At 43.5% G+C, this 26,140-nt stretch overlaps 1 protein-coding gene across 1 annotated transcript in view; it reads right to left on the reverse strand.

The window, feature by feature from the left end:
- MRC1 (mannose receptor C-type 1) overlaps nucleotides 1–26,140 on the reverse strand; it is a 343,694-nt gene that overhangs the window by 222,005 nt on the left and 95,549 nt on the right. Inside the window, exons 6-7 of the mRNA XM_030199501.1 lie at nucleotides 17,971–18,117; nucleotides 779–961 (exon numbers count right to left, since the gene is read on the reverse strand). Of these exons, the coding sequence (XP_030055361.1) occupies nucleotides 779–961; nucleotides 17,971–18,117 (330 nt within the window). The remainder of the gene's footprint in view (nucleotides 1–778; nucleotides 962–17,970; nucleotides 18,118–26,140) is intronic.

Genomic DNA, 26,140 nt, shown 5'->3' on the forward strand with positions numbered 1-26,140 from the left:
TACACCCTGAGTAGCTGAAACTCAGGGGCATAGCCATCCATCCAATTGGGCGGGGCCCAGAGATGGACTGGGGGGGCAATGCATTCCCTCCCTTCCCCCCCCCCCAGCGGTGCATCAAAAATAATACTTTTCCTGACAGGGGGGGGGGGGGGGGGGGGGTGCCAGAGCCCCAGCAGCCAAACCTCATCTTTGTGTTGCTGCAGTAAAGAAGAAGTTGGCAGTGTGCCTCCAGCCGCCAATGCTGAGAGTCTCTGAACATGCTCAGTTCTTGCGCAAACTGAGCATGTGTGAGAAGTTCCAGGTCAGTGGCTGGAGGCACGCAGCCAACTTCTTCTATACAGCAGCACAAAGAGGAAGCTGCTTAGCTGCCTGTTGTATAGGCTTTGTCTTCTTTTAAATTTTCTTATTGTATACCACCTAGTTGCCTATGTGTAGGCCTTTGTGCGGTATATCAAATGAGCAGAATAAATTAATACAATTAAATAAATACATTTCTTTGGCTGACAGGACTTCTACATCCCTGCCAGCCATTTAATGGGATCTGCACATTTGGAGGGGGCCTGAGCCCAAAGTGGGGAGGGGGACCCAGGTACCCCTATGACTACACCACTGCTGCACATGCATATGGCATTGTCACCCTGTGGAGGCTGGTTCCAATTTAACTGGATACCCAAAAGGCCAGGAAGGATCAGTCCCAAAAAAGAAAACAAACAGCAAAAATATATATGTTGTTACTTCAGGAGAAACATATAACATTTGAACTATCTAAAACACTTACGGTATCCAAGCTGAGACAAAACAAAGCTGAATTCTTCGACGTTATGGACACTTGCAAGCTCTGCATCTTCCTTTCTGCAGGAAGACGAGGCTTCTTGCCAGATCTTTGCCTCTCGGTATATTACGTAACAGTACCCTGCGTATGGCATCCATAAATGTGGGCATTTAATAGCGATATCACTTTCTGTAATTGTTTTGGAAAAAGGTAAAACAGATTAGGGCAGCCTGATATACTACAATCCTATCTCATTACAAAGGATCAGAAACAGCATAATAACAGATTTAATGGAATTTCTAACTATGGATACGGTTAAAAACAGAAGTGTTCATATAACAGGTACACACCTAATGGATGTCTATGGAGATTTTAAATGCACCATAGGAAACACAAAATAAATACTGTGTTCAAACATATGTATAGTTTAAAAAGAAAAAAAAATCTACATTTGGAAAAAGTTAAAAATAAGTCAGAAGTTACAGTATAATTCTGGTTCCAGGAATTTTAAACCAGTCTGAGCAATTTGAGTGGAAATGTTGAAGCCATGAGAGAGCAGTGTCACTGAGATGGATCTGGGCCTGAAGGTTTCTCAGCCTTATCTGAACTTACAGCTTAGACTACTTCTAGGAATTGGAAAGAATTTCTGAGATCCATGTCTGCAGAAGTGGAGTTCTAAACTTTTTTTTAGCTTATTTAACTTTGTCTGCAGAAGTGGAGTTCTAAACTTTTTTTTAGCTTATTTAACTTATTCAAAAAGACATACCCTAATGACCCAACTTAAATACCTCGATTCTGCAATTTAATGAAACTAATACTCGAACTGAACACAACTCAACCCTCCCTCCTTATTCCCTAATGTGTCTGTCACACATGAACCTACTACAACATCACTCTGTATCTGTTATACCGAACTGGCAATCGCCACCACGGTTACCACGTAAGCCACATTGAGCCTGCAAATAGGTGGGAAAATGTGGGATACAAATGCAATAAATAAATGTTACAGTTCTATACAAACCTTGATTTGGTTCTGAACATTTACTATCATTTATAAGTAGGGCTTCTGATTTTAGATTTTAGCTATTAAACACTGAAAATGCCCTCAATCCAAATAATTAAAATCAGTGTTTACTGGATAAGTGCCAGAAAAAAATAGTGCTTTCTCACCCTTCCCCTGATGGTCGATGTTACAACTGGAGAAAATCAACTAACACAGTACTAGATGGACGGCACCAATGAAGTGGTGGAACAGATGACGCTCGTGTGGATTACTATCAGTAGGCCATATGGCTAAGAGAAAGGATCCAGATTGTTTAGTGTCAAAGTAAGTACATAAGTAATGCCATACTGGGAAAAGACCAAGGGTCCATCGAGCCCAGCATCCTGTCCACGACAGCGGCCAATCCAGGCCAAGGGCACCTGGCAAGCTTCCCAAACGTACAAACATTCTATACATGTTATTCCTGGAATTGTGGATTTTTCCCATTTAGTAGCGGTTTATGGACTTGTCCTTTAGGAAACCATCCAACCCCTTTTTAAACTCTGCTAAGCTAACCGCCTTCACCACTTTCTCTGGCAACGAATTCCAGAGTTTAATTACATGTTGGGTGAAGAAAACTTTTCTCCGATTTGTTTTAAATTTACTACACTGTAGTTTCATCGCATGTCCCCTAGTCCTAGTATTTTTGGAAAGCGTGAACAGACGCTTCACATCCACCTGTTCCACTCCACTCATTTTTTTATATACCTCTATCATGTCTCCCCTCAGCCTTCTCTTCTCCAAGCTGAATAGCCCTAGCCTCCTTAATCTTTCTTCATAGGGAAGTCGTCCCATCCCCGTTATCATTTTAGTCGCCCTTCTCTGCACCTTTTCCAATTCTACTATATCTTTCTTGAGATGCGGTGACCAGAATTGAACACAATACTCAAGGTGCGGTCGCACCATGGAGCGATACAACGGCATTATAACATCCTCACACTTACTCAAGAAACATAGATCCATCTAATCAGTCCTGCTGATAACAAAGCCCGCAGAATATATCATAGGATAAGAAAAAATAAGAATGGTGGAAAAAGGAATATTTGAAGGCTTGTAGATTGTCGCTAAAGTGATTCTGCACACCAGCTGCCTGAAATTTAACTGTGGGGGGTGAGCATTTAGGCAAAATGCCAGTAATGGTTGTTAAACTGAAACTGAATATTCAGCACCAGTTACCCAGTTTCCAACCAGTGCTAAATATCTGGTTTCAGCAATGGTCTGAAGTGCTAGCTGCTTAGCAGAGGTATTCAGAACACTAAGGGGGTCTTTTACTAAGCCGTGATACTGTTTTTTACCTCACGGTAGAAATCAGCTGGCGGTTTAGTGAAAGACCCCCTTGTCCCCTTAAGTGATAAGGTTTGAACAGCCTTTTTGCTGTCCTAGCTTTATCTGTTAACTTTCTGGTTAATTAAATTTGGCATTTATAACCCGCTTTACCGACAAGATCTAAGCGGTTAACAGTCTGAATTTGGCTGCCAGCCCCAGGATTCTATAAACGGTGACTAAAGTTGCACGTGCAAATCAGCATGTGTAGACGATTTGCACGTGCAACTGAATTGCTTAACAATACAATCAGTGCCAATAACTGGCTGCTAATAACCAATTGGCATTAATTGGCCTTAATTAGGATTTACATGCAGATCGTATTCTATAATGACACGCACGTAAATCCTAATGTGTATAAATTTGGGAGGTATGGTTTGGTGCATTTCAGAGGTGTCCTGGGGGCATTCCAAACTTTTACTCATATAAATACAGAATTTGGCCAAACTGTGCCTAATTTTAACAGGTGTAATTGCTGGTGTCTAAAGAGTTAGGGGTGGTTTATATCCTAAGCACTATTCTATAAAGGATGCATACCCTTTATAGAATAGTGCTCAATGCGTAACATTTTTGGCACTGATTTTTAGGCACAGCTTATAGAATTTACCCCTAAGTAAATAACCTCAGACTCCGCCAAAGCTCTACTCATGCACTGTCATGGTGTTGTCTGTGCTGAGACAGTCAGAGGAAATTATCAACATCGCTATCTCATTAGTGAATAATGAGAGTTCGGGGCTACAAGGGTAAGAGTGTACAAGAGATTACCAAGGATACTTATTTAATGTTGGAGGCGGAGGTGTCAGGTTAGAGGGAGAGAAGGGTCCACTAGACTGCCAGGGATTTTGGGTTTGTTTTTATGTTGGGGCAGAGAGGTTGGGTAGGGTTGGGGCAAAGGGGGGTCCACTAAGGTGCCAAGTTTTTTTGTGTATCGTGGGTAGGGAGGTCAGATTGGGGGGAGGAAGGGAAGGAAGGGGGTCCACAAGGCTACCACGTAATTTTGTGGTGGGTTTTTTTGGGGAGGGAGGGGAGATGCAAACCCAGTAACCTTTTCTTTAATCTTTCCTTTCCTGTCAGTGTATAAGCCAGTAATGAACTAACAGGAAGGCAGACATTTTAGCAATGAGCTGCTGATGGCTGCTACAGCCTACACTTTTTTTTTTTTCTGGCAGCACACACTTTTTAATGCAGGAATAATTTGCATGCTCTTCTGGGATCTTGTCAGGTACTTGTGACTGTTGGAAACAGGATACTGGGCTTGATGAACCTTCAGTCTGTCTCAGTATGACGATGTTTATGTTCTTATGATTTCTGCATCGCTCCAGTATATTTTTCAGCAATTTTGTGGTAGAAGCCACACACTCGGTCATGGCTGCACTGCATAGCTTTCTGTATCAACCCACAGAAACTAGGGGTCCTTTTACTATGCTGCTGTAAAAGGGGGCCTGCGCCAGCATCAGCAAGTGTTTTTGACATGCGCTGAGGCCCCCTTTTATGGAAGTGGGTAAAAGGCTGTCTTTTAAATAAAAATGGCCATGCGGTAAGCAAATCACTTACTGCACAGCCATTTCAGGAGGGGAGCACTTAGCACCACCTATTGAGGTGGCGGTAAGGGCTCCTGCACTAACCTGACGGTAACTGGGCAGCAAGCGGCACTGCCCGATTACCACCGGTTAAGTTCTGGCACTAGAAATCCAAAATACTTTTGTAGTGCCGGAAATGGTGCACACTGGGAGTGGGAAACTGTGGTAGCCCAGTGGTAGTTCCAGATTGGCTTGCCGCGTGCCAACCCTTTAGTAAAAGGGCCCCTTAGTCCCTTATCACTTCACAAAGCACAGTGACAGGAGACAAGGATCTTATCACCTCCTGCTCTGCTAAATACGAAGTGCAAGTAACGCTGACAGCATATCGTATCTGTTTATTCACCACATTCAGTAAATAAACTAGTGTTCAGAGCAGGGATTGGTTCCTTCATGGACAATCAGGGAGGAAGGAAGTAAAAAGTAGGCCCGAGAGAGGATTTTTTTTAATCTAATCAAGTCAGTTGCTGGGCTATGGGGAGGGAGGGAACATTAACCCTATGGAACAGTGTCTTTTTTTATTTCTTCAGGGGCTGAGCAGAAGAGGGGGGAAAAAGAAGAGCATAGGTCATAAGGATGGACAAATCAGACTTCCTTGTGATTGAAATGGGGAACAGGAGGGGGTAAGGGAGGGAGTGAGGGATCAGCAGCATACTTTTTACACTTATAAACTGCATCAGCCTATACACACACAATGTAGGCATTCAGAAACTGTACAGGTCACTATTTGAACTCCAAGGCTGGCCTTCTTTTAAAAGCTGGCCACAAGGTTCAAACATATACCCAGATATTCAGCACCTGCCACTATATGGATATTGAGGCTGAACATTCGTGTATGTCACCACTGGGATCCGGATAACAGTGATACTTCTCACTGGTATCTGGATAACTGTATGGATGTTAGGACAGATGCTGACAATGCTTGAATATCCAGGAAACTGCTGGAAACTCTTGAAGGGGAAAGGTTAAGTTAGACAGTTATCTTCAACTTAGTCCTCAGTGTCAGGACTATTTCCTTCCACAGTACCACCAGCTCCAAAGAAGAAAATTACATGTTTTGCTCATTATTATATATTAATGTAATGAACTTCTGGATGATACAGCTTTCATTTGGTCTCTCTTTCATTTTCCTGCTTTTTAATTGCGTGTGTGTATGTGTGCGCGCGCACGCCTTCTGTGTGTGATCAGCAGAGGGGAAGGCAGTTTGAAAGGTGCAAGTCCTTGGTCACTGTGTTTGTTTATTTATTGGAATTTGTTAACTGCCTTTATGAAGAGATTAACCCAAGGCAGTGCACACTCACGGAGGAAATATCTGGACTCATAGAGGGGATTCTGAAACCTCTCGTGCACAAAACAAACAGCTTCATACAAGACACCACAGACTTTCTGAATAAATTGAAAAATATCAAGCAATTACCACCGAGTACCCTTCTGGTCACGATGGATGTAGAATCACTATACAGCAACATTCCCCATGCGGATGGCGTAGCTGCATGTGAGAAGCTCCTAAAAACATCCACACTGGACCATCAATACTCACCAGAAACGATTACAAAATTAATCAAATTTATTTTAACTCACAACTATTTCTATCTACAAATGATGGGCACCAGGACAGCACCCCAATACGCCAACCTCTTTATGGCTGAGCTGGAAGAGACATTTCTGAATACATACCAGACCAAACCCCTAAAATACTGGTACATCGACATTTTTATGATTTGGACTAAGGGGGAAGACACTTTGAAACAATTTTACAATTCCTTCAATACATACCATTCTATAATCAGATTCAAAATTGACTACTCCCCAGAAAAAGTCAATTTTTGGACACCACAGTCTCAATCAGCGATGGCTATATACAAACATCCATATAAAAGAAACCCACAGACAAATGCAGCTACCTCCACAACTCCAGCTTCCACCCTTCACATACAAAAAGATCCATTATTTACAGCCAAGCCACAAGATACCACCGTATCTGCTCTGACCCAGGGGACAGAGACAGACACCTTGAAATCCTGACTGCCTCCTTCAAACAGAAAGGCTACAACCCCAAAATAATCTCCAAGAATATTGCCTCCTCCCTCAAAACACCCAGGGAAAATCTGCTACAGTACAAAGAAAAAAAAGCCACAGACAGAATCCCCCTTATAGCTGAAGAAATGGCAGCACAGTTATGGATCAAGGGATATTGTTAAAGGTGAAGGTTGACCAGATATGACTGTAGTTAGAATGGTATGTGCACAGGAGTTCAGGAACATGAGGTAATAGACAAAGTAGCAGGGAATTTTTGGCTGTAGAACACAAGAGAAAAAGTTGATAAGTGAAAAGAATGAACTAATGTTTTATGAAAGGGCTTTGTGTAGAAACAGCATATAAGCAGCAGCCTGATTAGTAAATGTTTGAGACAGTCTCAGCCAATACTTTTGTATAAGCAGAACTGTACTCCTATGAGAAAATTTATTTTAATTCTGTATACTCTATTGGTAAGTTAATAAATTACGTTTCTCATACATGGCCTTGATCTTTTATCATTCCAATCTTTTCCCGGGATTTGTATGATTATTGGGATGGTGGTAAAAAGACCTAAATCTTAAAATAGTGACATACAACCCACAGGTGGAAAAATTAAGAAAAATCATAAAAGATCTACAGCCTCTACTCCAGGAGGATGAATTACTGAAAGAGATATTCCCATCCCCACCAGTGCTGGCCTTCCGACAGCCACCCAACTTAAAACACAAGCTAATTAGAAGTAAGCTCCCAACACAGACTCAAAAAGTAGAGAATGGCACACATCCTTGCAATATATCCAGCTGCAAACTATGCCAAAACATTTCACAGGACCCCCACGGTCATTCACAAAGGAAAAATATTCAACATTAAGGAATCTTTCACGTGCTCATCTTCCAATGTGGTATATATCATTCAGTGTAAAAAATGCAACGAAGGCTGCTACATTTATTTATTCATTTATTTATTTATTTTGTAGCATTTGTATCCCACATTTTCCCACCTATTTGCAGGCTCAATGTGGTTTACATTTGCCGTTATGGCGATTGCCAATTCCGGACTTTAGATATGCACATGATTTTGCAATCATGTGCGTACATACATGGTAGAAGAATGCATTGTGTGCTTGCGTACTTGTTAACATGTGGTTTGCAATCAAGTGCGTATATATGTGGTAGAAGAATACATTGTGGTCTTGTGTAGGTGTCGGCTTTATGTAGCTGCTCAGGTGATGGTATTATGGTGAGAGTGATAGTGTTGGGCAGTGGTTATGTCATTTCGAACTTATTCATCGTTGTTGTTGTTGTTGTTTGTTGTTGTTTAGAAGTTAGGACTATTGTTTGTTGTATGCTTTTTTGAATAAGTCCATTTTCAGTAGTTTACATTGGAGAAACAAGTCAGATGCTAAAGAAGAGATTTATTTACATAGACACCATATGAAAAATACTAGTACCAATCAGGATGTCACCTCTGTGGGGCAGCACTTTACAAAACCCGAACACTGTACCAGTGATTTCATGGTAAGAATCCTGAAAGGAAACTTTAAAACAATACAGGAACGTAAGACCTTTGAAGTCAGAACGATTAAATATTTTGACACCCACCAGACAGGACTTAACAAAGATCTGGGTTTTCTAGCCCATTATAAACCATAAAATTGTACTGCTTTGTCACCCTCCTATCTCCATGCATATCTCCCTGCCCTTCATCCACCTCTTCCTGTTTCTCACCTATCCACCCTCATCCTGTTAGACTGTCACTGAAATGCTTTAATGATTCACTTATATATACTGTCATCTACCAACATTTGCTTATTTCCGATCTGAAGAACAAGGGCAACCTTCGAAAGCTAATCAAGAAATGTATTAAGTTATGTCCAATAAAAAAGGTATCATCTTATTTTCTTTTCCATGTTTTATTTTTAGTTCTATTGATTACCTATTTTTGAAGAAAATTAACAGATAAGTGACTATATTTTTAAGCATTTGAAACATTATGGAACAATATGGACCCATTTTTGAAGTGTCAAGTGATTATCGTGTGCAATGATTGGAATGGTGCCTTTTGTGTTTATTTCACACTGAGCGCATTATTTCTGAGCACATATCGCTTTCACATTAACCTTGGCACTCACATAGTACTTGAACAATCAATTGTCAATAAATTAATTCAAATAATTTTACAATACAACTTTACGGCACAAAATTGGTAGCCGCTCTTTTATTTAGTTCTACATTGTAAACATTATTTTTTTACATAAATAAATTCACAATTCCCTTTGCATGCCAGATGGCCTTTAACAACCCCTTAACTTTTTAATTAGAGGCTAGTCAGTAATGACCTAGCCCACTACTCCCAACAAGAATTTCCCCACAGTGCTAAAGAGGTTAGGGCTCTTCAGCTTGGAAAAGAGGTGGATGAGGGGAGATATGATTGAGGTCTACAAAATCCTGAGTGGTGTAGAACGAGTAGAAATAAGTCGACTTTTTACTCATTCCAAAAGTACAAAAACTAGGGGACATTCAAGGAAGTTACATGGAAATATTTTTAAAACAAATAGGAGGAAATATTTTTTTCACTCAATGAATAGTTAAGCTCTGAAACTCTTTGCCAGAGGATGTAGTAACAGCGGTTAGTGTATCTGGGTTTAAAAAAGGTTTGGACAAGTTCCTGGAGGAAAAGCCTATAGTCTGCTATTGAGACAGACATGGGGAAGCAACTGCTGGCCCTGGGATTGATAGCATGGAATGTGGCCACAATTTGGGTTTTTACCAAGGGTTTGTGACCTGGATTGGCCACTGTTGGAAACAGGATACTAGGCTAGATGAACCATTAGTCTGACCCAGTATGGCTACATGTTCTTAAATACAGGGCCCTGCCGGGACGGTAAGCGAGGTAAGCAACGCAGGGGGGCGCCGACCTCTAGAGGGTGCCACTCACTTGCAAAATCTTTTACCTGAAGTTGTGATTCTCCTCTCTCCCCTGCCCTTCCCACACCAGGAAGTGAAGGTAGCCCAGCAGTGCTGAGACAGACATACTCTGCTAAAGTTACTTCAAAGAGTACAACCAGCAGCTATATATGTCTTTGGTGTGGGAAGAACTTTTCATTCAGGGTGAGCTTGAACAACATTCAAATTAAAGAGAACAGGTTTGGAGGGAGGTGTGCAAGTGAGACGGGGGAGAAATAAAAAATAAATAGTGTAATTATTATCTGTAAGTGGTTCAAAGTTTTTGTTTTTTCTGAGCATTTTTTTCTGAGCATGTACACTGGAGGGCATGATGTGTACATAATTATCATAGCTACAGCTAAAATCAATTTAATTGGCTGAGGTTCAAAGAGGAAGTTTAGCTGACATATAGTGTAGAATAGCTGGTAAGTAAAAATCTGTTTGCTTTTTTTGTGTGTTTGTTTTTATATAAAACATTCTGCTTGGATAGGAAGAGTTTGTGATATGTGAAAATACATTTTGCTTTAATGAAATTGCTAAACTTTAGAGTCAGAGACTTATCAATGAGGGATACATACAGTGGAAAGGAAGCCCTGGAAATGGAGTTAAGAGGACAGATACCAGCAACAGAATCAGATAGTGGGCCAGCATGATCAGAAAAAGAAAGTCACCAGCCAACAAAGGCAGAAAAAAATCGTTTTATTTTCATTTTAGTGTTTGGAATATGTCCACTTTGAGAATTTACATCTGCTATCTTATTTTGCAATGTATAGCAGTCTCCAAGAGACTGGGCTCCCAGTGAGCCAGGGAGGTCAGACTGTGTAAATGAGATGAAGAGACCCCCCCCCCCCCCCTGTAACAAAGACAGGAACATGCATAATCAAAGCTTAGGTCTCTGCAGTTACAAGGGCTGGCCATTCTTAATTATGCTAATAGTTTTTAATAGGCTAAGTCCCACTGAAAAGCCTTTTTATAAAGGCAGTGCTTTCTCTGGAGAGCAGTGTTAAGAAACAGCAAGAATTGTGTTTATTTTTTTAAACTGCTTTCCTGTGTAAGCTAATTTACAGTTTTCTAGTATATGCTTGACATTGAAGGGTGTGGTAGACCCTTTTGTCAGGTCTGGCTGGGCCTGTAGTTTTCAGTCTAAAGGAAAGACAGGTAGCAACTGAGAAACATCTAATGAAGAAGCGAGGGGGGGCAACTGATAGTCAGCAGGGGGGCACCAGAGACCCTTGGCACGTCCCTGCTTAAATACATAAATCACATTCAAAGTGAGCCTTGTGGTGATATCAAGACCTCGCCTTGGCTCGATCCATTATCACACTCAAGCCTTTCACCATCCCCACCAAATTCAAGGCATTCAATCCCATTTTTCCCAACTTAATTGGCTGCCTAGCTTCCTAACCACTTCTCCCCACCAAAGTGGTGATAGCTCTGCTTATCACCGCTCCTCCCAAAAGCTGCTGCCAATCAATTCCCAACTACAGCCTGAAGTAAATCCTGTATGGTACTCAGAAATATATTGAGCCCAATATCTGATAAATGCAAATCATCTGAATAGTACAACCCTAGACATTCTTGTTGTTAACAGCTCATGACTGAACACCATACAGTCTATAACCCTTATAAATCTAGACACATCATCATTCACTCTCCTCCTCAAATGCTCAATAGCTTCCACCTTTTCCACCTCCCTCCACACCAAGCTAGGAATTATTTGTGACCAAATCACTTTAGTTGTAAGTAAATCCAGCTTCATTTTTCTAATCAAATCAACACCTTTTCTTCTACATAAATCATTATCCCCCAAATGAATTAAAATAACGTCAAGATAAGAAAAACACTGGGCATACAGCAATGCTGGCATCAGTTATTCCCACAGCATTCCACACTGTCCAAACCATCCCTCAACAAGACTCAGAGGCATGAAAGAGTTACCCAGAACATGAAGGAGTTACCTCACAGCCATATACAGATTTCGACAGACAACCAGTACAGAACAGATTCTATAATAAAGCAAAAAGAAATGAATGAGTAATATCTTTCATATAACTTATTTAACTGTTGGAAGCCCAGTACCCCACTTTCTTAATTAATCCAATAGATCCACCTGCAGCCATTAGCTCAGAAGCCGCACCAATCCTAAATGAGTATGTGCCAAAATTAGTTGGGTCACAGCCCACCACCACAAGGACAGCCTTCATGACAGCAGTGAACTAATAATGAGTTAATGGATGACCATCCAGATGTACTAACCAATATAACCCATCCAAAGCTCTAATACCCATATACCAACCTGCCCAATGAACTAGACAAGATGATATAGAACCACATCGCCTCAAATGCAACCATATACAGTACCTTTACCTAATTGGTCACACTTTGAGCATCTAATATGCAGATACAATTCTTTCTTTCCCACCATAACATCCCTCAGCAACAAACCGGTGACACTTGGTGCTGTTTTTGACGATGCTACGAGCTCACCCTCCCTCAAAGCTCCAAAGAAAGCAAAAACAAATACTACTGAAAATAAAATTACTTCAAACTGTGAAGAACTAATCAGGGTTAAACCTCCCAATAAACTTATCAATAGATCATGCAAAATTGGCAAATGAACCAACCGCACAGCAGAAACCCCACTGCTCACATACTCAGACAACAATTTTTTTTTTACCAAAAAAGGTCGGGTCCCAATAACCACACAACTTAAAAATAAATGATATAGCAGTTAACGATTGGGACACCATACCACAGGACAAACCTCTACTGTGATCATGCAGTACAAAATCAATCACTTGACTCTCCAGTACTGGTAATATGCTGTCAACTCCTTCAATACAACCAAACTCCTGAAAATGCAACCACCCCGAGGTGCACCATTTCCAGGTGTTCATAGCCAACACATTCTTCCCAGATATCACCACTGAGCTTTCTGCTGCAGACTGCCCCATTGAGGCTTTCTTACTCCTCCTTTTCTGTACTTTATTCCCCTTTTCTTTTCTACTGCTCTTTTTAACCCTCCCAACACTCCACAGTTCAGTCCACTTCAGCCCACTTCCACCTCAACTCTTCCTTTTATCCTGACCTGATGTTTGCACTGCAGCTTTCTGCTTAAGCCACCACACAAGAACCTAGACACAGGCTGTAAGTACAGCATTGAGGAGGGGAACCGGGCTAACCTGGAAGAAAATCCCTCCTGTAACAATCTCAATAATTGTCAGTAAACTACTACTACTACTATTTAGCATTTCTATAGCGCTACAAGGCATACGCAGCGCTGCACAAACATAGAAGAAAGACAGTCCCTACTCAAAGAGCTTACAATCTAATAGACAAAAAATAAATAAAGTAAGCAAATCAAATCAATTAATGTGAATGGGAAGGAAGAGAGGAGGGTAGGTGGAGGCGAGTGGTTACAAGTGGTTACGAGTCAAAAACAATGTTAAAGAGGTGGGCTTTCAGTCTAGATTAAAAGGTGGCCAAAGATGGGGCAAGACGTAGGGGCTCAGGAAGTTTATTCCAGGCGTAGGGTGCAGCGAGACAGAAGGCGCGAAGTCTGGAGTTGGCAGTAGTGGAGAAGGGAACAGATAAGAAGGATTTATCCATGGAGCGGAGTGCACGGGAAGGGGTGTAGGGAAGGACGAGTGTGGAGAGATACTGGGGAGCAGCAGAGTGAGTACATTTATAGGTTAGTAGAAGAAGTTTGAACAGGATGCAAAAATGGATAGGGAGCCAGTGAAGGGTCTTGAGGAGAGGGGTAGTATGAGTAAAGCGACCCTGGCGGAAGATGAGATGGGCAGCAGAGTTTTGAACCGACTGGAGAGGGGAGAGGTGACTAAGTGGGAGGCCAGCAAGAAGCAGATTGCAGTAGTCTAAACGAGAGGTGACAAGGATGTGGATGAGGGTTTTGGTAGAGTGCTCGGAAAGAAAGGGGCGGATTTTACGGATGTTGTAAAGAAAGAAACGACAGGTCTTGGCAATCTGCTGGATATGAGCAGAGAAGGAGAGAGAAGAGTCAAAGATGACCCCAAGGTTTCGAGCTGAGGAGACAGGGAGAATGAGAGAGCCATCAACAGAAATAGAAAACGGGGGGAGCGGGGAGGTGGGTTTGGGGGGGGGGAAATGAGAAGCTCGGTTTTGGTCATATTTAATTTCAGGTGGCGTTGAGACATCCAGACAGCAATGTCAGACAAGCACGCTGAAACTTTGGTTTGGATGCAAGGTGAGATATCAGGGGTAAAAAGGTAGATTTGGGAGTCATCAGCATAGAGATGGTAGGAAAAGCCATGGGATGAGATTAATGAGCCAAGGGAAGAAGTGTAGATAGAAATGAGGAGGGGACCAAGAACAGAACCCTGAGGTACGCCAACAGGCAGAGGGATAGAAGTAGAAGAGGAGCCACCAGAGTGAACACTAAAGGTGCGGAGGGAGAGGTAGGAAGAGAACCAGGAAAGGACAGAGCCCTGGAATCCAAGTGAGGACAGGGTATCGAGAAGTATGCTGTGATCGACAGTGTCAAAAGCAGCGGAAAGATCAAGAAGAATGAGGATGGAATATTGACCTTTGGATTTAGCCAGTAATAGGTCATTGGAGACTTTAGTAAGCGCAGTTTCGGTTGAGTGGAGAGGGCGAAAACCAGATTGTAGTGGGTCAAGAATAGCATGTGAGGAAAGAAAATCAAGGCAGCGGCGGTGAACAGCACGCTCAAGTAATTTGGAGAGAAAAGGAAGGAGGGAGATGGGTCGGTAATTAGAGGGACAATTAGGGTCGAGTGAAGGCTTCTTAAGGAGAGGTGTGACCACAGCATGTTTAAAGGCAGCAGGGACAGTCGCAGTGGAAAGTGAGAGGTTGAGCAACGATGGCTGCCAAGCACTCCACCTCACAGCCCCACTCTTCATAATGACTGTACACGTAACCAGCTGATGATCCACACAACCAGTGGTGTGCTGGAGCCGGTTCGCAAGAGCCGGTTGTTAAATTTTGCTCGGACTTGCGAGCCGGTTGATGAAAAGCGCGAGCTGGCTCTCCCTCCCTCCTCCCTCTGGATCCGGTCCCTCACCGACCCTGCCAGCACTGACTCTCCCCCGCTGCCGTTTCGCGCAGGGCCAGTCCGCCACTTATCTGCCCGCCCTGGTGCCCTCTTCTCCCCCCAAGGATCCTTTTTCTTTTCTTTTATTTTAAATTTACCGGCTCCGTCCGTGTTCGACCACATGGGTAGCAGCGTCCCTGGAAGCGCTCCCCTTCGTCCCGAGTCCCGACGTCATCTCTAGCAGAAGCTTCCTTATTCGTTCATTCTCAGTGTCCCACCCTCGAGGGCGGGACACTGAGAATGAACAAATCAGGAAGCTTCTGCTAGAGTCGTTGGGACTCGGGAGGGGAGCGCTTTCAGTGACGCTGCTGCCCATGCAGCAGGACTCGGATGGAGCCGGTAAATTTAAAATAAAATAAAAAGGATCCTTGGGGGGAGAAGAGGGCGCCAGGGCAGGCAGGCAGTTGGACATGGGAGCGGGAGGGCAAGGTAGAGAGGACCATCTGGACATGGCAGGGCTCAGGTAGAGAGGGGAATTGCTGGATAGGGATGAATGGAGGGGGCAGGGGACAGATGGGCATGGATGGATATGGATTGCAGGGCAGGGCTCAGGGAGAGAGGGGAATTACTGGATAGGGATGAATGGAGGGGGCAGGGGACAGAGGAGCATGGATGGGAGGGCAGGGCCCAGGGAGAGAGGGGAATTGCTGGATAAGGATAAATGGAGGGGGCAGGGGACAGAGGAGCATGGGAGGGCAGGGCTCAGGGAGAGGGAAATTGCTGGATAGGGATGAATGGAGGGGACAGAGGAGCATGGATGGGAGGGCAGGGCTCAGGGAGAGAGGGGAATTGCTGGATAGGGATGAATGGAGGGGGCAGGGGACAGAGGAGCATGGATGGGAGGGCAGGGCTCAGGGAGAGAAGAGAAATTGCTGGACATAGAGGGGAGGTAAGAGAGATGAAGGAGATGAAATGAGGGAAAAGGAAAGGAGGAGAAAAACTGCACATGGATGAAGAAAATAGGCAGAAGCTGAGGACCAGAAATGAAGAAGAAAGGAGGAAAGGAAAGAAATAAATAGAAAGGAAGCCTTGGAAACGGAGTTAAGAGGACAGATAGCAGCAGAATCGGATACTGGGCCGGCATGATCAGAAAAACAGTCACCAGACAACAAAGGTAGAAAAAAATCATTTTATTTTCATTATAGTGTTTGGAATATGTTCACTATGAGAATCAGGTGCTCAACATTAAAAGTATATATTTATTTACTTATTTATGGCATTTTATCACACATTAAACATGAATTAGATTGGAACCTGGGATCATTTAATATTTTTTTCCCTGGAATAATGCATTGCCACCCCCACCCCCCCCCCCCCCAGGCTCTCTCCCCGGCCATAGCCAGCTCTGCAATTTGGGGGGGGAGGCGCTGAGGGGGACCGAGGGGGGGGGGGCGCAGAGGGGGACCGGGGAGAGAGCCTGTTGTTAAACATTTACCAGCACACCACTGCACACAACCCTGTTTCACAAGATAAACAGGTTCATACAAGACGCCACAGACTTTCTGAACAAACTAAAAAACATCAAGCAGCTACCACCAATACTGTACTGGTCACAGTGACTGTAGAAGAACTATATAGCAACATTCCCCATGCAAATGGCATAGCAGCTTGTGATAAATTCCTAAAAACATCCACCCTGGACCACCAATACTCACCAGAAACCATTACAACTATTTCAGTTTTAACAATATCTATCTATCTGAACTCTGCGTTTGGGAAACTTGAGCTTGTGTTGAAGACCCTTGCTGGTTTTCTGTGGGTGTGGGCGCATGCTCCGTCCCTTGCTTTTGCTATCTGACTTGGGGCATGGGAGATAGCTCCACCTACTGGCTTCAACATCAAAGACCACGGGGCATTTAAATTTTGCAAGTTCACTGTCTGTTTGTCATCATCTTAAGTGAGCTCTGCTTTTGGGAAGCTTGAACTTGTTTTGGAGACCCTTGCTGGTTTTCTGCAGCTGTGGGAGCATGCTCTGCCCCTTGCTTTTGCTATCTGGCTTGGGGTGTGGGAGATAGCTCCGCCCACTGGCGTCAACATCAGATGCCGCAGAGCAAGTGACTGTGGCTTCTAATGGCACACTGCATAAGGCACTGCTGAAGGCGTGCACCTTAGCACACAGCTTTGCGTGGCACCTGGAGTAGTGTCTTACATGTGTCATTTTAGCCTTAATTTTGGATTATTTTTATTGTTTTGGTATTTTAGAATTTAAGAACATGCATTGGTCTATGGTATTTTTCCTAGCTTTGCATGGTTCTAATGTGTTCTCCAGTAATAATGAGGATAAATATCATTTAGTAACACAATGTAATATATGAGTAGGTTCTGTAGATGGTTGCCAAATGCGATATTCTGCTTTGGTTGATTGCTCTGCAGTACTTGGTCATCATATTGAAGTTGTGATTAGTAATCGTCCTTTTAGGCAGAAACAGTTAGCTGCTAGAAGTAGTTGTATTAATAATATCCCTGTGAAAGTGTTAAAAGAATCAAATTCCTCCTTGGACTCATCCTTTATTATCCACTATTTATATTTTAATGCTAGTTCATTTTGTAACAAAACTTTTTTTAGAGCATGACTTGATAGAAAACTCTCAGGCAGGTTTGGTTTTTGTTGTGCAAACCTGGATTCTAGATCATTCTGAACTCACTATATTTGCTTGATGTTTGTCCTTTAGGATATAAAGTGATTAATAATCCAAGACTTGAAAAAAAAAAAGGGGAGGAGGCATTATGTTAATTTATGACTTTTTTTGTCTGTTTCATTTGTAAACAGTCATATTGATAAATATTTGGAATTCACGCCCAAGAAATCTGCAGGATAGTATTGTAAAAACCAGTTTTGAGTCTCAAGATAGTGTTTCTGGGTCTACTTCTGGTAGCCATACATACGGTGAATGCCCAAGAGTTGTGTTGCTCTGAATGGGCTAACCCAGGAACGGGTAAATTATATACATTGAAGGCCAAGTCATAGAAATACATTGGGCATATTGTGGGCAAGCTTTTTTCTCTAGAACTCCAGTCTGATTTGGCCCATTTTCAAATTCATTGGGTATTTTTACTGGTATATCCTTCAGGCCAAGTTCCATTCCATTCCATTCCATTTTTGCACAGTTATTTTGCCCCCAGGCAGACAGACGGACATTCTCAACCCTTTTTCATAAGTCTTTCCAATTTCCATTGAGCTGGAAAGAATAAAAACATACCTGGAGGGACTTCAGTTGGAATGGATACGTTTTTTCTTCTCTTGCAGATGTAGCCAAGTTTCTGATCACATGCCCTGTTTTCCCATTTAGCATTTCTTTCTGGATTTAGTACCACACAAGTTTTTCTAGGTTCAGCAGTAGGATATCCTTGAAAAAAAGAAATTGAAAAAAAAAATTAGATTTTTACTTCACCAATTCTGAAAGCTCTTATTTAGCTCTCTAGAATTTAGATTCCTTTCAACACTGGGATTTTAATCTCCCTTTTCAGTACCCTGCCTCAGCTTGAAGGAAGTTTTCTCAGACACATCAGCTGGATGCTAGGGCTGTTAGGGTCACCACCAGGTCCCCTCTCCAATATTGTGAATAATGGAGAGGTCCTTTTCCAAAATCAATCCCCCCCCCCCCCTCCCTTCTGATGCAGCCAACTCCTAGTGCCAGCCTCTTCAAATGATATGGCCACACAGGAGTATGTCTGCAGTGGCTTACTTTCTCCGCTGCTGTATTGTGACAGTGATGGTGCAGCACCTCTCCATGGCATTTGCACCCCTTCCAGCAGCTCCTGGGCACTGCAGTAGTTACATGTATCTTCCCTTCCTGGAAATGAGTATGTTACTTCTGCAGTGTGAGCTCTGTTGGCTCAACTGTAGAAAGCACAAACAGAGCTACAGCCCAAACCACCAAGCTATTTCCAACACTAATAAATATATTGCCTTGTGACATTAGTTCAAATTGAGGGTAACTTATAACGGACCACTTAAATTGTGTAACAGGTATGCAGACAAGTTACTCCATGGAGAGAACATACAGATTTGCTGCTTCCACAGCCAGCCCTGCCTCCTTTGTTATAACTTTCTCTTTCAGAGATGGCTAGAGGCAAACTGCAAAAACAGCAGCAGCAGGTGCACAGAAAGTTGGGGAGGAGAGAGAGACTTGAACCATAGGGCAATGATGGAGGAGGAAGGAGGAAAAGTTCAAGTTGGAAGTTTATTGAGCGTTTGAAATACCGCTCAGGGCACAGGCCTTCTAAGCAGTTTGCAATATAGTAATAAATAATGGCATTAAAAAAAACACACACACACACAGACTAAACACAGGTAGAAACTACAGGAAAACTAAGAAGCAGGAACTACATAGGACAGATGAACAGGCCAAGCAAGGCAAAGTAAGGCAGTGAAAGAGAGAGAAGGCAAGGTGCTGATACATGCAGTCTCACACCATGCTACCAGTATATATACAATGCGTCAAGGTCTACCCAACAATCGAGCAGGGTTGAGGGCAGAAAAAGAGCTACAGGGGATAGGCATCCCTGAAGAGATGAGTTTTAATGGCTGACCGGAATTCGGTGTAAGTAGCTTTCAGCCATAGTTGAGAAGGAAGGCATTCCAAAGTGAGGGGCCCATTCCAGAGAAAGCCTTGGAACAGACAAAATTACGGCAAATTTGATAGAGTGAAGGAACCTGCAATAAGTTAGATTGTGATGATCATAGGACCCTATATGAGAGATATTGGATCAGGTAATGTTGTAAACAGAGGGGTAGACCAACAATGAGTGGCTTTGTAGATCAGAGTCAGGATTTTAAAAATGATCCGATAGGAAATAGGAAGCCAGTGTGTCTCTTGCAGTGCTGGGGGGGGGGGGGGGGGGGAGACATGATCAGATTTCCTTGAATTGGTAAGTAGTCTTATGGCTGTATTTTTCACTAATTAGAGATGTTGGCATTGAAGAACTGTTATATCATAAGGAGGCTGTTGCAGTAGTCAAAGTTTGTAAATACAAGGGAATGAATGAAAACACCAAGAGCTTGTTTAGTAAAAAAGAGATGGATGAAAGAGATCAATTTGAGTTTGTAGAACCAGTGCTGAACCACAGAGGAAATGTGGGAGTGGTAAAAAAGAGTGGAGTCAAAAGTAAACCCAAGAATCTTCAAAGTAAGTTGCAGGATAACTGGAGAACCAGCTAAGTTAATGGGAAGATCTAGAGTAGTGAATGCCGCACTAGTGAGAAGTAGTGAGTGAATCTTATCTGGTTGAATTTGAGCTTCATAAAGAGAAGCAAGTTGGATATCAAAAGCAGGTAATTATTCAGGGAAGAATTAGTAGAGTGATCAGCATTGTCCAGAGGTACCAGAATCTGGATATCATCTATGTACACATAGGCAGAGAGACCCAAGGAATGGATAGTAGTCAAGAGAGGGGCCATGTAGATGTTAAATAGAGCAGGGGCAGGTAGGGAACCCTGAGGGACTCCACAAGTCAACTGATAGGCAGCAGATGAGGAATTATCTCATTGAACATAATAGCATCTATTATGAAGGTAATCTTGAAACCAGCAGAGAGCTGTCCCAGATATGGCAAGATCAGAGACCCTGAAGTAATATGGTGTATTCAACCAAATCAAAGGCGGCAGATAGATCTAATGGAAGGAGAGCAATCTTTTTTTTCAGAATTGAGATGGGGAGAAAATCAGTAGTTAGTACCAGAAGAGCTGTTTCCGTACTAGGAGCAGTCCTATCCCCTGTCTTATGGATATGGAGAGCATTAGTGGCCTCTAAGAAGGTAGTAAGTTGTGAGAGGACTACGAGCTCCATGAGTTTTGAGACAAAAGATAATTATGATATTGGGCAGTAGTTGGATAGAGAAGATAGACATAATTTTGGATCCTCAAATTTGGGGTAAATGGAAGAAGTCTTCCAGGTAGCAAGGACGGAGCTACAGTTAAGGCTGTTGTGGATCATAGAGTTTAGAGGCAAAAACAATAGAGCAGAGAATTCTTTGATGAAAAAGGAAGGGAATGGATCCACAAGGGATGTGGTCTTCCTAATTCTCCAAAGAGCCAACCTGATGTCACTGAGGGATGGGAGAGAAAAAGAAGACAGGGGAGGGGGGAGGTGGTAGGATTGGGGACCTGAGCTGGGGGAGGGGTGAACATAGCAAAGGAGAGGACAGTAGATTGAACAATCGTATCATGGAAATGGGCAGCTGGCGTGGAAACTGTCAGAGAGCAATATAAAAAGGAGCAATATCTGGTGCGGTGGTTAAGGAATGTTGGGTGCAGTGGATCATAGCTGAGCTAGATGCATTAATTATCTTAGAGGAGAAGCAGTATTTCTTGGTTTGATATACAGCCTGCTTGTATTGTGATGCCAAAGTTTTACAGTCACGGAGAGCAGAAGGGGAGCATGACTTATGCCAATGCCTCTCATGGTGGCACAGTTGTTGTTTCAAGAGGAGGAGCTCAGGGGAATACCAAAGGTCCAAGAGTTTTCTGCAAGTGGAGGCTGAGGTGGGACAGAGAGGGGCCAAGATGTCATATGCAGCATGTAGTTCTGTATCCCAGAGAAGAACTTGATCATGAAGAGAAAGCTGGCCAAAAGCGTCATCTTGAAGAGTTAGGTGCTCTAGAAGATTAGATCTGTGAGCTGGGTATCATCACGAGTGAAACTGGGAATAAATGACATGGGGCGCAGGAGGCTGTGGAAGGGCCAGGGAAAAGCAGACAAGAGAATGGTCCATCCATGGGCAGGCTATAGGGAAAAAGGGAGCAAGGTTTAAGGAGAGAGAGGAAAAGGAAATCACAGCCTCCAGAATATGTTGTATGAAGGAAAGATCTCGGAGGAGGTCAAAGAGAGGAGAGGCAAAAGGAGTTGTCTGAGAGGTCCCCCAAGATGATAGAATCATGGAATATGGTGCTAATTTGCACTATGAGCGAATGAAGGAGGTGGGAGGTAGCAGACATAACAGGGAGAGGTAGATGGAGAAGAAAGAAATCTAAGTAATAAGGAAGAGTTAAGTGGAAAGTCAGAACTTCTATAGGCAAAACAGATGGGAGAGAGAGAGGCTGGAGAGAGAGAGGGAGGAGGTGTAGTGAACTCCAGGCCACCATCTTTTTTGAGAGCTCAATATGTATATAAGAAAGAGTATCCAAAAGGGATTGTTTGTTATAAGTATGAAATTTCAGGATCAGCGGAGAGAGCCAGAGGCAAAGAGGGGAAGGAACAGGAGAGAGTGACAATGTTGAATAGGAGAAAGAGAGAAACGGGGCAATAGTGGTTGAAAATGAAATAGAGAGAGACAAAGGCAATGCTGGATGGTATGGGGGCGGGGGGAAATGTAGAACATGAAAGACATCAAAGTTGTGAAAAAATTGAATAGTCTCTTTCTACTGACCCTAGAGAGGTGCATAATCGAACGTCGCTGGCTAAACAGATCGCCAGCGATCTATGTTGGCGGCGGCGCTACAGCTGGCCGGACCCGTATTATTGAAAAAGATGGCCGGCCATCTTTATTTTCGATAATACGGTTTAGCCCGGCCAAATGCCTTGGAGTTCGCCGGGTTGGAGATGGCCAGGTTTGTTTTTCAGCGATAATGGAAAAAATGCCGGCCATCTCCAACCCGGCGAAATCCAAGGCATTTGTTCATGGGAGGAGCCAGCATTTGTAGCGCATTGGTCCCCCTGACATGCCAGGACACCAGCTGGGAACCCTAGGGGTCAGTGTGGTGGACTTCAGAAAAACCTCCCACATGCATAGCTCCCTTACTTTGGGTGCTGAGCCCCCCAACCCCCCCCCCCAAAAAAAAACCCACTACCCACAAATGTACAACGCTACCAAAGCTCTTAGGGGTGAAGGGGGCAACTACATGTGGGTACAGTGGGTTTTGGAGGGCTTCCATTACCAGCACAAGTGTTACAGGTAGGGGGGGATGGGCCTGGGTCCGCCTGCCTTAAGTGCACTGTGGTACTCACTAAAAGTGCTCCAGGGACCTGCATACACGCAGGCCTCTAGGACTTGTTGCTGCTGTATAACCTTGGCACAGCAGTTGACACCTGAAGACTAATCTCTTTGAAAAAGTCCTTTATTTGAATAAGCACGTTTACTCACAGTTAAATCAGAGGTTGTGCCCCACTGTCAGAGTCTCCCTGGTACTGAGATTAGCAGTAGGTCATAGCTGGCAGAATGGTGTACAATGCCCTCTTTCAGCCACATTCAAGGTAATAATATTCTTTAACTTGGGTGACACATGAAAGGGATCTAAAACTGGCTTACAAAAATGGCCATTACCTCATGGACTACCAGAAACAAAACAGGGCACACTCTGACCCAGTTAGCAGGGGGGGAAAGCACCATGGGAGTACAGCCCAGTACCCTACACCCACCACAATGCATTGCTGATGTGACTCTGCAGGGCACCTAACAGAAAAGGTGTCACACTCACCCGAGAGCCACATCGCAACCAGGGAAAGGCTGTCGGAAGATACAACACATTCTGCTTTCATGGAGGTGGGTTCGGCATTTGAGGCTGGCATACAGGCTGCCAAAAAAGATTTTTAGTTTTATTTTTTCAGTATGGGAGGGGGTTGGTGACCACTGGGGGAGTATGGGGAGGTCATCTCCCATTCCCTCCAGTGGTCATCTGGTCATTTGGGGCACCTTTTTGAGGCTTGGTCGTGAAAATAAAAGGACCAAGTAAACCCGGCGATATACTGCTTATCGCCGTTTTTTTTTCCATTATCGCTGAAAGCCGGCCATCTGATAGCCACGCCCATGCCCACCCATGTCCCACCTTCGCTTAGCCGCCGACACGCCCCTTTGAACTTTGGCCGGTGACACGACAGGAAAGCGGCAATGTTGCCAAAAAAGCGCCTTTTGATTATACTGATTTGGCCACTTTTCCGAGATCGACGGCCATCTCCCGATTTATGTCGGAAAATGGCCGGCGATCACTTTCGAAAATGAACTGGATACCCCTCTAAACTTTTATTTCTGTTATTTGTACCTTTTCACTCAGCAGGTCACATATTATCTGGATGCTTCTTTTGAATGAGCAGCGAAGGTCTGGGAAGTTGGCCTGGACTCTAGTTATTGAATCTGTTGGAATGCTTGTGACTTTTTGAATGTTCGGCTCTCTTATCCATAATGGAGTTCTTTTCCTTTTTAACTAATTAATTTAGAGTGCACACCGCTTTCAGTTTTAGCAACTGAAGCAGTATAGCAAACCACAAATAAACCATAAACCATCCTTCTGAGTCACCTTGGGTGTATTGGAAATGGGTTGTATCCTTGGAGGCTGGTGTGCCCCTTCTAATGTCCTGGAGGATGAGCGGTCCTCACATCAGAGACACTTCAAGGACACCAGTTACCTCAATGACTTATTGCTTTTGGGGCCTTGCTCTGAAGAGGTATGATGTCAATGTGTACTGGCCTCTACTTGGCACTTGGGACCATGGTGCTGATGAAGACAAGGATGAATCCTTGCTTCCAATGATGATCAGTTCTGATGACCTTTAGCAATGCTTAATTTCAAGAATGATTGAAACACTCCTGATGCCAATGCATCTCCAGCAACTGCTGCAGCTCTGAGATACATGACCAATGCTTTTGATGCCAAAGTAAACAAACTGGACTTTTCTGCACCAAAATCTGTTCATTCCATGACCACAAATCCCTCTCTTGAATATCAGTGAAAATAACTTACACTATAATGAGAGAGATCATTGTCAGGCCCCAGGCACTAATTCTAGGTATCTGTAACGGATATGGTACCCGTCACACTGAGTGCACTCTTTGAAGCTGCTGGAGGCTTTCTTTTGGGACTTATCATCTAAAAAAATAGCTACATGTGAAAAAATTAAAGAAATCAAAGAACTTGATGATGAAAAGTTATCTGACTGGGAGCTAGAGGCCTCAATGAAGCATACATAGAATGGAATGTAAAAATAAATAAATAAAAATAAAAGAAACTTTAAAACATCTGAAAAACCTAAGTTGCTAATGACTGCAATACAACCATGAGGAAAAACTTACATAATCTGAAAAAAAGTCAATCAATATGCTATAGTCTGACATATGCTGAGAGATGTGCAACTGATTGCCTCACAGAACATGGAAGACTGAAGCAGTACTGCAACAGCGGCAGACAAGAAGTGGTGTACATGTGTGGTGAGCCTGCTCAAAAGTTCTAGAAATCTAGGCTAAAGCATTGTTCCCACATTGAGATCCTTTGGTGATATCACTCATGATGTGAGGACTTCTCCTTTTCCCTGCCTTTGGCTCCATTCCCTATCCTCCTTAGACAAGCTGAAGAAATGTGAATGAGCATTTCATACACAAAAGGATAGATGGTCACGTGATGCCTGCTACCTAAGCGGCAGCAAGAAGAGGAGGCTCCGTACATACCCGCTAATTTCTGCATTCATTGCAAGATTTAAAAAGCCTGACCTGGAGAAAAGTGACGGTGCACGAGGTTGTAATCATCCGGAGCCTAAAGCAGGGTGATTATTTTTATTTTATTTTTTTTATTTTTTGTTACATTTGATTATCCAAGGCATGCCCTCAAGGGCACACAAAAAGCCTCTGAATCCAGCGAGGAACAGCGTGCCCAAAATGGCGGAGCCACAGAGGTCGCAAACTACAACTCCAGCACTAACGGCGGAGTGGACCCAGGAGATCTCTAGATCAGTGTCAGCGGCCCTAGCAGACAAGCTGAATAAACTACAATCGGCGGTTGATGAAATAAATGAAAAGTTCGACTCACATGCGGTCTGCCTCACAGAAGTGGAACAGCGACTTTCGGAGCGGGAAGACGAAGCGCGAACTACAGCCACGCAGTTAGTGGCACTCCAGAAAGAGGTGGATAACATGCGGGAAAGAGTGGAGGAGCAAGAAAACCGCTCCCGAAGAAACAATCTTCAAGTTATAGGTCTGCCCGAAACAGTAACGGACCAAAGACTTTATCATTTCTTTGCAAAGTGGCTCCCAGAGCAATTGGGGCTGGAAGAGCGAGAAGGCCCCTTTTGCTGCGGTAGGGCGCATCGGGTCGGACCGCGGGGGGACAACAACGATAGGCCCCGCACGGCGATCGCCCACTTTACAAATTGGCAGGCGAAGGAAAGAATCCTGAAAGCTTCCAGAACCAAAGAGGCGCTTGAGTATGAGGGGTGTAGATTACTGCTGTTCAATGACTACTCGACGAGGGTGGCAATCCTGAGAAAGGCTATGGCCCCCACGTGCTCAGCGCTCTACAAGCACGGGATAAAATTTGTGTTGCTGTACCCGGCCAAGCTGCGGATTTGACATGAAGGAAAAGTACTGGTACTAACGGAGGTGGCAGCGGCGCAGGCCTTCCTAGAGAAATACATCAAAGAAAAGAACCAAGCCACATGTGAGCCTG

This window comes from Microcaecilia unicolor, chromosome 1 (genome assembly GCF_901765095.1).
Source record: "Microcaecilia unicolor chromosome 1, aMicUni1.1, whole genome shotgun sequence".
Lineage (NCBI taxonomy): Eukaryota > Metazoa > Chordata > Amphibia > Gymnophiona > Siphonopidae > Microcaecilia > Microcaecilia unicolor.